The sequence below is a fragment of the Lissotriton vulgaris genome, unplaced genomic scaffold, assembly GCF_964263255.1.
Source record: "Lissotriton vulgaris unplaced genomic scaffold, aLisVul1.2 SCAFFOLD_1578, whole genome shotgun sequence".
Lineage (NCBI taxonomy): Eukaryota > Metazoa > Chordata > Amphibia > Caudata > Salamandridae > Lissotriton > Lissotriton vulgaris.
The window spans coordinates 279,777-293,824 of record NW_028241448.1 but is presented as its reverse complement, the minus strand read 5'-3'; the positions used below and the strand labels follow the sequence as shown (position 1 = coordinate 293,824).

At 43.1% G+C, this 14,048-nt stretch overlaps 1 protein-coding gene across 1 annotated transcript in view; it reads right to left on the bottom strand.

Moving 5' to 3' along the window:
* The window catches only part of ABCB11 (ATP binding cassette subfamily B member 11), a 404,070-nt gene that overhangs the window by 143,995 nt on the left and 246,027 nt on the right, over positions 1–14,048 (bottom strand). Inside the window, exons 16-18 of the mRNA XM_086948098.1 lie at positions 6,635–6,805; positions 3,203–3,404; positions 136–217 (exon numbers count right to left, since the gene is read on the bottom strand). Coding sequence (XP_086804224.1) covers positions 136–217; positions 3,203–3,404; positions 6,635–6,805 — 455 coding nt within the window. The remainder of the gene's footprint in view (positions 1–135; positions 218–3,202; positions 3,405–6,634; positions 6,806–14,048) is intronic.

Here is a 14,048-nt window from a genome sequence, read left to right as displayed (position 1 = left end):
AAAAATAATCTTATTCAAATAATTTTTCATCGAAGGGATGAAACAGGCAATTATGAAATTGTGCGTGAGAAGATTTCAAGAAGGATATGAAATTCTGAATTCGTCATTGACACATCAATGTCTCTGCAAACATACCGCAAACTAGCTTGATAACTTCCTCTTCGAAATGACTGTACCTTCTCCAGTTTGGGCTCCTGAAACGTTTGTTCTTCTGTCTCTATGAATAAATTAGTGACATCCGTTAGTTTATAATGTATTACAGAAATACTCAGATTATAAATGTACACATGCAGATAGCTCTCAGCTCAGTGTGGAGCTTCCATGCCACTGTCTTGTCACATCCTCCAACTTTAACCTTCAGTGCCATGTGAAGCTGAAAATATTCCCCAGTGTGAGGGGTTTTCAAAATGTGCAAACATTTTCAGCAAAACTTTAGTTATCCCACGTGATGTGTAAACATGATAACGCCAGGAGACTGGCGTGAGAAGGACCAGTCTCCTGCTGCTGAAAATTATGAAAAAATGGGTAATTCTAAATTTCAACACATTTTACGAATTTCACATGACGCACAATTTGGGAATATCACGAACGGCACAGGCATAATGTAATTTTGTTCGAGGCCTACTGCAATGCAGCCACTATTTTGAAGGTTAGTCATAGACTACATAGAGAATTCTACTGCCATTGCTAGACCTTAGGTTTTTGACTAGGACCCTGCTAACTTAGGGGCCGATTAGGATTGTGGTGATTCCTCATCCTCCGGGCCGGCGGAAGCCACCGCCGGCCCGGAGGATGCAGAATCACCGCTGCGGCCCATCAAAACACCCACCGCCAGATTAGGATGGCGGTGGGATCAGCGGCGGATGGCAGGTCCATCCGCCACTGATCCGCGGGGTGTTTTCCGCAATTTGGTGGTGGTGTCTGCAAGACACCGCCAGCCAAATTACAATGTGTGTAGAAACATGCTTTTCCGCGGCGGATTGACTGCCGTGGAAAAGAATGTGGAAAATTGCTGCTGAGGGCCCCTTGCGGGCCCCCAGGGTGTCGGGGGTGGGGGGTGCACATGGGGGGTACCTATGGTACCCCCCAGCATTTGCATGTACAAGGCGGCAGGCAACGCGCGGTGCCTGCCGTTTTGTGCATGCACATGGTAAGCATGCATATTTAACCTTGTGGCGGGTGCTGCTTCAAGCAGCACCCACCGCAATGTTAAATATCCAGGATGTAACCGCCAGGGTGGCAGTCACATCCTAATTCGCACAGAGGTACAGCGGCTGCCCCTGCGGACGGTTCCTCCTCCTCGGTGGTGGCAGACGGACGCAGGTCCGAGCGCCATCCTAATGAGGCCCTAAGTCTGGTAGATTTTGCAATTCACAGTTCATGAAAACCCAAGGTGGTCGTGTTCGACTTCCATTTTCTTTATACAATTTTTCACTTTTCCAGCAACACATTTTGGTAGACTTAACTTCCATGAGCAGCCATTTTGATTTTTCTGCAATCCACATGAACACATCAGATACTGTGAAATAGGCACCGGGTATAAACAACATTCTGCAGAAAAGTTCCCGAATGCATCTGAACCATCATTGATATGTATCTTATGATAGGAGAGATGTGCATAACTGAAAACGTATTGTTCCTCGGGAAGGAGTAGCAGGCCAGTCAGTTACATATCATGTTGGAGATGGTTCCCATGCCCGAGAAGGACATAAAAGACACAAAACTGAGGAATGTGAGGAAGAGGAACTAAAACAAAAAATAAGAAGATGTGGGTTGAAGATGGTGCAGATATTTAAGAGTATAGAGGACCGATGGCTGAAGATAGAAGGGTGCTGAGTAGAATAATAGAAGAGGCTAGTTAGATAGCAGAGGGTAATGAAGAGAAGATGGATTGTGGCATAGAACTAGAAGTTGATGAGTAGGAATAAAGAGCATCTGGACCAAAATGTAGGGATGGTAAGTTGGCATCTGAAATAATGCACTGGCCAGAATTGCGTCATTGTATGTGACCATTTTTTTCTGATTCGACAAGGACAGTTTGAAAGAGGGCCAGAAAGATGTTTTTAAAACAGCTTGGCACTACCACTATCAAGTGAGGTTTTTCATCATGTTACACTCTTGACACCAGTGCTTTTTCTAACCATCTATGTGCTTGGTAGCCAAATGTAAAAAGAATATCATTCCCTCCCCTTGGTTTTTGTTCCTCTTACAGACCAAGGAAGAGGAAACATCTTTAGTGCAAACCTAATGATGCTTTATATTTTATTGATTAATGATGTTGCTGTACTTGTTCTTTGTTTTTATTACTGCCTGAAATATGTATTATGATCTTTTTAACACACTGTAATTGTAAATTGTATTTATATAGCACTTACAACCCTTAACAAGGTGTTGAAGCACTTTTCGTTAAGTACCACGCTGTGTAGTACCATTTTATTGGGTTTATATTTTCGTGAAAAATAATAATAATAAATAATGTTTTTATTATAGATCCAATAAGCAAATGGTGAATTGACATGATTACACTTGAAACACGTTTAATAAGAAATATAGATATGCATTTATTATTATAATTTACTTGTGCCACATTTATATAAAAACCCCATACAGACAGTCGTGGCTCGTGGAGGGAGTGCTGCAGGGGGGTGAGGCCGGGTGGGGGAAGGTCAGTGTGGGGGTAGTAAACTCTAGCTCACGGCTGACTGGAGGAATGTAAATAAATAAATAAATAAAACAAATTTCATTGTGCGCGCTGAAAAGCCAAATGCGTTTCAAAAACCAAAGGCAACAGTAAAAAACAATCCTCTTTGGGTATAAAATGCCCTAAATATTTATTAGCAACAGAATGGGAACAATAAAAAATATCTTGCAGACAGAATTGTTCCAAACCTCAGTCAGCTTGGCTGCAGTTGACCCCACACTTTAAACGAACAGAAAAAAACAGTTGTCCTGATTTCTTCAGTTTATGGTAAAAGGGAACCACGCTTGTGAGAACCCGAGCGTTTTAGTAGAATCAGTTTTTGACAAGGTTTGTGTCCTCTGCCACTGTTTCTTTATTTTGTCCTCGTCCCACTTCTAAATAAATACACACCTGTTGACCAATTATCCCCTGGAGGGAACAAATGCATTTTGGTGCACTGAACATTCCCTTACTTCCTTTCTCTCTCTTTCATGCTGGTGCCCGAGTTAGGCTCTCACTTACCTTTATTTGACATGTCATTCAGCGCTTTATCTCCTTGACTCTGTAGGGTCACCAGCGTGAAGTAAACACCTTTCCTCTCCAGCAGCTCTTCGTGTGTTCCTCTTTCAACTGCCCGCCCGTGCTCAAAACCAATAATTGTGTCTGCGTTTTTGATTGTTGACAGGCGGTGGGCTATCGAGATGGTTGTGCGTCCACACTGAACCTAAAGAGCACATACATTGCTTTCAGGATTATTAACTGATAAAAATGTATATTAGAATATTGGAATGTTGGAAGCTCCATTGAAAACAATGTATATTATTCTTACACCAGCTGCAACGATTCAAAGTTCTGATATATTTGTGAAATTTCTTTATTCTTCTTCCCACAAAACTTGGCTGTTTTTTAGCTGCAACACAACCCTAATTCACTCCATAGGTGCAGAAATTGCTTTAACTTTGCTGACATCTCTTCTAACATTACCAAATTAATTCTTCATGACATATCTAATACCATGGTAAGGTTTATGAAAGCCACCAGAAGGCATACAGCTTTCAGATTATACATTGAGGATAACGCTTCCATAAAATCATTCAGCAGCTGCCTGTGGCACCTTTTAGGCAGATGCACCTGACCAATGCGAGCCGCCACTGATCGGCGTCTCTGTGGGATCACTTGGGACAAGATTCTGCTTCGGCTATGTAACCGCCATTACCCTCAGAGCAAGCCAATGAAAAGAGTTAATTGCCATATCCACAATTATGAACATGTGCTACAGGCAAGCAATTAATAGCTGTTAATGCGTGATAGACTATTCCAAATAATGCTATTATCTCCTGTGCCCTTACTCTTGTGCAAACACAGGCAGATAAACACAAACACTGTCGCTGTTTGCTTCAGGTTCCAGCTTCACACTGTTACTGAACATGGAATGCAGCCGAAAAATAAAGACTAATGTCCGCATTCTGAGTATATTCACTGGTGTTACCAATCACAGCTTTTCAAACAAGAAGTTGACTACGTGTTCTGACTCCATCTTATGTATGTGTTGCAAGGTGAAAGCATTATGTGGCATGGCAGGGGTGCTATACCAAGTAGTACAAGCACAATACACAAAGATGGGGCCTGGGTACTCGCTCATACACCTTCTCTCAGTCCTTGTAGAGTGGCAAAGAGCAGACAGGCTACTTAGAGGAACATATGTTAAGCATTTCACCAATATGGACGATAAGTTATTGTCACAACTAGAGAGAAATCCAACATCAATTTATAAAAATAGCTCTAACTTGATATGTATTTAGACATCAAAACAACATTGATATATACAGGATAACCGGAGTTATACATTTTCAAGCATTAAATAAATCAGTTGAGGTCAATGGGAAAAACACATTTATGCAATTGGTTACTTATAGGGTGAGTTCAACTGAACCAACTTGGGGTTAAGGTCTTGTGAGTCCCTAGGCCAGTTCACAACAGCAAGCTCAATTTTACCTGGCTCGGGGGGAGTGGGGTGCTCGCAGTCTTTAAATGGTTACCTCAGCAAAAATGTACTTGTGGGGTGAGTTGAGCAAAACCCTTTGGAACGTAAGCAATGGTACAGGTCTTGTACCATGAGTTTCCAGGCAGATCGATCTACTTAGCTCGGTGGACTTGGGTGCTGAATTGGATCTGCGGCAACTAGTTGTAGAAAGCTGATCTCGCCGAGGGTTGAGACTACAGTTTCCAGAAGCCACCTGACCAGTGACTTTGAGCGGCCATGCTGGATGGCTCTGTGGACAGTACTTAAAGGTTGTGGATTTAGTGGTTTGTGCCTGCAGACTGCAGGGGACTATTTCCAGGAGCCCAAGGGAGTTCTTGTGAAGTCTGGAGTTTGCAGAGGGGTTCGCCTTCCTTTTGGAACCAGCATCTTGCCTTGGTTGAGTCACAATTCAGCGGGTGCATGGTAGCTGCCACAAGTGCAGAGCTCTTTTCGTGGAGTCTTGCCTTGCTTTGGAAACAGGTCTATTCTTGAAATAACATTGAATCTGAAGTTCTGGTGTCAGTGGTTACCCTTACATCCTGGATTTATGGGGTGTTAGTGTGTGTTAGGACCTAGTCCTGTGGCTAATCCACCCCTGTAGTGACTACATCCGGTGGGTATATGTCACTAAAGCTAGCATGAATCTGCTTTCTAGCCTAGATTCAAGATGGCCAAAAGCATCCTCAGTTGTACACTTCAGCGGCTACATCCTAGTGGTGTGGTCTGCTTTGTGGAGGTATACACCTCCTAAATGGCTAATTTTCCCACCTACCCATGGAAAACAGTGCCTGAGGCAGGGGGAGGCTTTGTCTTCTAGTGGGGAACACGTTTCATTATCCAGCAGGGCTGGTGAAGCCTTTGAGGTTCACAGTTGTGATGTGTCCATGCACTGGCCATGCAGTAACTGCCGTTCAGCCCCGCTCTCCAGTTCTAAGCAGGGATATCCCGTTCCACACTACCCAACACACTATCATGAATACCAGATTATAAATATCGCTATTCACTGATGGGATGAGACAACAGTCACATTTTTATTTTTTTTGCCTACTGTAGGTATGTCATTATGCACCATATCATAATGGGGTAATTTCTGGCATTGCATGTAACAAGCATAACACGCAATTCTGAAAATTATGCATAATTATGCTGACATAAATTACATTTCTCCAGGCCTAGATATAATGGAGGCAATAGCAAAAAAACGAACAGATTGTGGGCACTTGATCATTTAGCCTCAATCCCCAATTTTCACTCTAGAAAGGCAAACAACACTCAATCTTTCTCAGATTTCTTCATTTGCCTGCCACTGAAACTGGAATGCAAGTGAACAGCAGTAGTTAGTGCCAGCTATTTAAGCATTCTGGTATGCATGATCAAAAGCAACATTCCCTGTCTAGTGCTAGTGCCTATTAAAGCCTGCTGAGAATCTATGTTAATATTATTTGTCAAGCTGTCATTGATATTAATTTGAGTTCACAATGTTTGGTGAAATAAACTATGGATTCTCTACATACCATAAGTGACGGTATGAACAACATTTATTTACATGAGACCTGTGAGCATAAGAGCAGGTGCTAATACCTTTGTCAGATACTATCATTCAACATTAACTACACCGTGCAATGACATTAGAAGATTACAAACGTGCACTGACTGAACATAAATAAATACATCTCTGTCACAGTGCATTGTATGGTATTGCAAATGAGCATGAATCTCACCCTTCAATGGCAATAATGTAGTCTATGTTTGGCTCATTTATTTTTTTCTTATCTTTAACTTAAATATTTTTTCTAAGCTAAGAAAATACTGTCCAGTCGTTTCCTCTACATATTAGCTTCCCATACTGCCTACTAAACACTGAACAATTTTATGAGACAGATAGTCACTTTTAAAATATCCACATTTTTAAGAAAAATATTGTCACGAACCTTGTCAAGAGCCTCCTGGACAATTGCTTCACTCTCATTGTCGAGGGCCGAAGTGGCCATGTCTAAAAGAAGAATCCGTGGATTTCGCACCAGAGCTCTTGCAATCGCAATCCTTTGCTTCTGACCACCACTCATCTGACCTCCACCTTCTCCAACAAGAGTGTCAAATTTCTGAAATAAAACCCTTTACAATGAGCCATAAAGTTCACATGCTACATTCATGTATATTTGGTCAAATATCAGTTCATGGAATTATCACATTTTCAGTTTTTCTCCAAGTAGTAAAATGCATGGTATGATTTTGTTTACAGGTTTTGTGGTGCTGTATTAAAAACCAGCAATAGAACCAACATGTTTCTGTTTGTTCTTTACATAATACAACTTCCAGCACTTAATTTGAAGTTAAACAATAACTAAATTAAAAACAAAAAGATACAGGCGCAAATATTAATAGGATAATACAGTGCCATGGTGGAGATATCTACATAGGGATTTGACATTGAGAGTTAGCCACCATCCCCTGCTCTGTTCCACTACTAACAAATAGGAAAGTCCCAAAGGCCCATTCCTTAGGATCTCATCTGACAAATAGTAAGTTGGGTAAGTACTTCTAAACTCTGGTCAATTATCCTGTAAGGGAATAGCTTCAAACTCATTCCGCCCTCTGGTGTTTTTGGACTACCCAGTTTTTGGATGGCTGGTGTGAGTCTCAAAACTGTAAGCTTTGTCAAAACGAGTTGTGAGTGCTAGCCACCATTGTCCACCTTTTAAAGCAAAGTCCACTTCTGTGTAAAAGGAGTAGGAGGTTCTAGGCTGGATACCCATGAACATGTGTAAACACGTGTGCGGGCTGAGTGAATACGCCTATTGTCCTACTTATTCTGTATCAGCACACAGATAGCCTGTCACACAGGGGCTCTGCGTGAATTGGTGATAACCTATGTAAGTCTTATATTGTGAGGGGGCATTCATAGGGTACATAGGATACTGAAAAGTGTATTGAGCTTCACTGTAATGCACATTATAAATTAAAGCTGCACCAAACAGCAGACTTGCCATAGTTCGGCCTAGAAACTAGGATGGCACACCAGCATGGTGTACACATATCCTTGAGTTCATATAATATATTGGTTTTTCTCATATCTTCACTCCTGACACTTCAGGCTTTTCATAACTCTCCGAACTAGCTCTTAAATTAGATTCTGGCTTTGAATCACCTTTTTGGTACACGTTAATTACTCTGCTGGCCAGCTGAGGGATCATAGTGTTCCATGGGCAGGGGAGACATTTGCCAGTGATGAAGCCTGTACCTGGTTAAGGTGAGTATGAGGACAGAATCTGCATGTGCTGATAATCTTTTCACACCTTGCCTCAGAAGACCCAGCCAAGGAGAAAAAAGACCTGTTTCCAGCTCTTTGGAGTCAATCACTGAGGGGCACTTTTTGGACGTTTTGAAGGAAAGTTGCCATCATAGAAAGTTCCAAAATGCTGTGCAAGAGGATTGGGACAGAGGTGGAGAGATGGTTCATGATCCATCTGCAGAGGAAGGGACATCACTGGATTTCCCATCATCCATCTGCATAGGAAGTGACATCACTTCTCTCTTTTCCCAGGATCTACTTAATGGATGTCACAGCATGGACTCACAGTAAACAAGTGCAGTGCAGCTGATACACCAAATGCAAAAACAACAATTGATGGACAGAATGCAGAACAATGTCATACATTCACCCCAGTACAGAGATCTGGGCCTAAATCCATCGTTATTTAGCTCACCACACCACCCCAGGTCAGACATGGCCATATGCAAATCAGCCTTGACCCTGTGATACACCAAAGGCAAACCTGTTGTCACCTGTCTTCTGCACCTGGACCACGCCCAGTGCCAGGAACTCTGCTCCTCCCCCTCTTGAAGCTACTATGCTGCAGACCCTCCGCGCTCTCTAACTCAGCTGTCGCACCACAAGCTACTGCCTCTCTGCACCACACAACACCGATTGAACATTCTTCTACACTTCAAGCTTTCACCCTGCCTCCTGCAACATCACCCCATTGCAGGACCTCTGCAACAATCTCTCTCAAATCTTCAGCAGCAAAATCATTGCCATTTACAGCAACCTCAACCCGCAACCTAACCCAACAGACCTTGCCAAACGGCTCCTGGTCTTATCAGAAGAATCAATTGTAACCACATGGTCAATCATCACCCCAACCCAAACTTCAGCCACCATGAAATTCATGAACTCAGGGGTCCCTTATGACCCCTGCCCCCACCATGCTTACTCCAGAGGTTTGCAGCTCATCAATGCCATGCTGGCACCGTTTCTGAATGCATCCACCTCTTCCCTGAACTTTGCAGATGCTTGTAAAGACGCAACTGTCCTCCCATTGCCAAAGAAACCCTTTGAGGACCTTGCCAACTATAGACCAATATCTCCGCTACCATTCCTGGCCAATGTCTTAGAGTAAATAATCAACAGATACCTCACTGAACACCTCAACGACCACCAACTCTTCAATACTAACCACAGAACGGACATTGCCCTTATCCCTGACACGAATGACAGTCACATGACTGTGGACAGAGGCGGCATTGTTGCCCACATCCTGATATGCCTCTCTGCAACATTTGACACTGCCTACGTGACGTTGGAATCCAAGGACATGCACTCTGATGGTTCCATTCAGTCAGCCGAGCACTATACACCTCGTCCGCCCATAAACTCATCTGCGGAGCTCTGTAAGGGGCCTTCCTGAGCATCACCGTCTTCAACGCATACATGATCCTTCTAGCCAGCATCATCCACTCTTATGACATCAACTTCCTCTCTTACGCCATCAACGTGTAACTTATTCTCTCTCTCACATACAAGACACCCAGTACCCCGAATCGAGTTCAATGTCTTCATGACTGAAATCATCTACTGGATGAAGACCAACTTTCTAAAGCTGAACACCGAAACGACCGATCTTGATCTTTGGGAAGAGCACATCACCGTGGAACTCTACCTGGTGGCAAACAGAGCTAGGCCTGACACCCACTTCCATTAGTTATCTAAAAGGGGCGTTGTACCCAATCAATCCGCATGGGACCTGGGTGCTATATGGTGTAGTAAAGAAGGGTCCCAGTGGTGCTCAATACATTTTGGTTGAATTTATTTTAGAGCAATGAAATACCAAACAATGTCACTTAATCACAATGAATGAACCATATTTTTTGGTAAATGACAGTGCCCCAGAAAGGAAAGGGGAGTGGGATAGCGTGATGCTGTGAGGGAAGAGGAAAGTGAGGAAATAAAGTTGGTGACAACTTGTGTATTGCGAAATTAATTCAAATTACAATACAGTTTCATGGCTTCAGATCTCTGAGCCGAAAAAAAGGGGGGGATCATAACATATCCCGACAGTTAGGTCAATTTCTGTTGACACAGAAATATTCAAATTAGTGCGGGAGTGCCAACTGAATAAAAGATGGAGGTAGCCGTCGACGTTTCGACCCCACGCTACATGTGTAGGCGTATCTAGTGCCTTACATCGAGGTCTTCATCAGGACAGGGTAACAGGGGAGCACTACAGTATCTAGAAATATAGAAACAATAATACGGTATAAATTTGGAGGGCTAACAATCAATGTAAAGTTACCGTAGTGAGCGGTAAACACATTACTACTGGTATTACCATGGTTATGTTGGGACAGACATTGTTTTACAACTTATTCAAATATTACATTATGTACACATTTTGTAAAAAGACGAGATAAATCACAAATTTAATACAATTAGAACATTTCTAATATTCTGTATGACCAATAAATGGTAACTATTCGAAAAAACGTATAGGTAAACATACACAGACACCAGCATCCTGACTGGGCCAGGGGAAACCAATGGTCCAATTGGAGTATTTAATCTGGCTTAACCTGTGTAAGATGCGTGGTTTACGATGACATTAGAGCATCTTTTGGATCGGCTAGAATAGCATGCGATGGATAAAACAAATTGAATGAGCTGTAGAAAAAACTAGAGGGCTCAAGTCACTAACAAAAGTGGAATACAGAGAACGTACCTGCTCGAGTCGAGCAAGTCGCATGGCTGTGTTCACATAAGTCTCATTGGTTCCACATGTAATATCTGTTGGCGAGGGGACGAGTATTAATGGACTGACTACGATTACAAAGGGAAATGACCGACATCCTGTGGAGAGTGGGGCTTACCTTAACAGCCCGCGAAGGTAGGAAGTATCCTATGTGGTTAATGGTCATCGGCGGTGCGTCCCGACGGATCGCATCAAATTTGCCGCATCTGTAAGTAAAATAGGTGGGGGACCGGTAGTGAGATAAGGCCTCCTCGATAGTGTGTGGGGGCGTCTAGGCAAAGGGGATGATCTCACCTTCTTTGTAAATTACACGGAGCTCTGCATCGTAGCCTTCCCGCGGTTGTAGACTGCAAGCTAGTGGGCGAGGCCAATTGGATGGATTATGGAGAGAGAGAACGGACGGGAGTCCGGAGCGTTGCTAGGAGCAACCTAATGCTTTAAAGGGCTACTTCGGAATAAGTCGTGGAGACAAAGAAGGGACACCCGGAGCGTTGCTAGTAGCAACCTAAAGCTTCAAGGGTAACAAGGAGTAATTAGCGGCATTGGTTGCAATGTTGGACTGGCGGCCACAATGCTTGAACTGATCACAGTGTAATACGTGAAAAGTCTCGGATACAACGGCTATACATTTGCCCGAGGCCAATTCTAGAGACAGTGTAACATAAATGGAATATCAGAAATGGTCACTGTACGATAAAAATCAGATATCATTAAATTGGTGCAAATTCCGGGTTCCTAAAGGGAAAGGAGAGGCACCTTACAGACACGAGGGTAAAGATCTCTTTGTTTAAGGCATCTAGTAAGAGAATATCTGGATTGTGAAATCGATCTCTATTGACATGTATGAACTCATAGAAGTGATCACTGTATAATAAATAGACATACAGATATCAATTGACTCAGTGCAAATGATATGTTAATAAAAGGATGCACCTCTCAAGCATGAGGGTGAAGATCTCTTTTTAAACAACTGACACTGGAATGCATTGTCTAAGTTATAAGATGTTAACAATTATCATGTATTTGTCAGTAGAGGTGGTCGACATATGTATCACTCTGAAGTATCAAGTACTACATTAAAACACGTACATCATTTAGTGAAATTGTGCTCAGGACCTCTCACACAGGAGGGTCAAGAGCGATCAATTACGGCAGTCTCCTCAAGTACCCTTTAGGGGATTTGGCAGTCTCTATCTAAGGTTAGCGACCAAAACTAGCTAACTGGGCATGGCTACTCTCTGACTCGTTTAGGCCATTTCGGATGGTATCCAAAATGGTCATCCATTTAGATTCTCTCAAAGTCAAAACTCGTGCCATGTTCCCTCCCCTGGGGCCCAGGTTGATCTTCTCTAATACCAGCCATTGTAACGTCTCTGGAGTGTGGCCTTTCAGAGTGCAATTATCTACTAGAGGGGCACCCTGTACTCTACATCTGATTCTGCTGCCGTGTTGTAAAATACGGGCTTTGACCTTTTGCTGGGTCTGGCCTACATATGCTAAATCACAAGGACACTTGATCCAGTAGATTACATTTGAGGAATTACAGTTAGTATGTGATTTCAATGCGTAAGTTTTGCCTCTGTACGTCAAATCTTTGGTTTGGATTGTGGTTGCGCACGCCGTGCATGATCCACACCTGGAGTGTCCCACAATCGGTGGAAGGTGCCATAGTGTTTGGATTGTAGGATTTGGAGGTGTTGGAAGGAATGATTGTACAACCTGGTCCCTGATATTACGTGCTCTTTTGAAAAAGTGTAATGGTGGTGATTGTTGTCCAATGTCATCTGCTACCAACCGCCAGTGTTTATTGATAATTTTCTTAATGTCATTGCTGCGGGTGGAAAACGTGGTAACACAGATGACACGTTCATTGGCTGACTCTTCCTTGCTTTCGCAATTCAATAGGTGCTCCCGGGGGCTATACCAGGCTCTTTTTCGTGCCCGTTTTACTAAACGTGTTGGATAACCCCGTGCTGTCAATCGATCTGTAAGGTTTTGTGATTCTACCATATAGTTCTCTTTTGAGGAACAATTTCGTCGGATTCTGAGGAACTGTCCCACAGGGAGATTATCCCGTAGTCCCCTGGGGTGGTGGCTGTTGTACTCAAGTAATGAGTTCCGCTCAGTGGGTTTGCGAAACAGAGTAGTTTCAAGTAGTCTGGTCTCAGGATTAACAAAGATGGTTATGTCCAGAAACGCGATCTTCGCCTGATTGGCCTCAAGGGTGAATTGTATATCTGTGCTCTGTGTATTAAGCCATGTATGGAATGACATAAGATATTCTTTGGTGCCATTCCATAGACAGAGCACATCATCTATGTATCGGACCCACATGTCCATGTGGTGTCCGAAAGGGTTCATGTCACTGAAGATGACCCGGCTCTCATAGTCGTCCATATATAGTATAGCCAAATTTGGGGCAAAAGTAGCCCCCATCGCTACTCCCTTGGTTTGTAAAAAGAACTCTTGTTGGAACATAAATTTTTTTTTCATCATGGCTATTTTCAGGAGTTCGATAATGAAATATGTGGGTACTGGAACTGGAGCCGTCCTGGCATCGAGTGCCTTTTCCATAACAGCGATGGCATCAAGCTGAGGAATACTTGTGTACAATGACACTATGTCACAGGTTACTAGCAATTGAGTATCTGGGTCGAATGGTCTTTGATCAATCAAGTTGATAACCTGGGTTGTATCCCGGAGGGATGTCTTAGTTCTAATGGCTAAAGGCTTCAGGAAAAAGTCAATATACTGATTGAGTGGTTCCAGCATTGATCCGCATCCGGACACTATAGGGATTGTCGAGGCCTTTGTGCACCTTTGGCAAGGTATATATAGTTGCTAGCCGTGGGTGACTTTGATTCAGAAATGTGAATTCTTGTTGCTATAGAAAGCCTTCATCCAGGCCTTTTTGTGTGATTTCCCTTTAGGAACCCGGAATTTGCACTAATTTAATGATATCTGATTTTTATCGTACAGTGACCATTTCTGATATTCCATTTATGTTACACTGTCTCTAGAATTGGCCTCGGGCAAATGTATAGCCGTTGTATCCGAGACTTTTCACGTATTACACTGTGATCAGTTCAAGCATTGTGGCCGCCAGTCCAACATTGCAACCAATGCCGCTAATTACTCCTTGTTACCCTTGAAGCTTTAGGTTGCTACTAGCAACGCTCCGGGTGTCCCTTCTTTGTCTCCACGACTTATTCCGAAGTAGCCCTTTAAAGCATTAGGTTGCTCCTAGCAACGCTCCGGACTCCCGTCCGTTCTCTCTCTCCATAATCCATCCAATTGGCCCCGCCCACTAGCTTGCAGT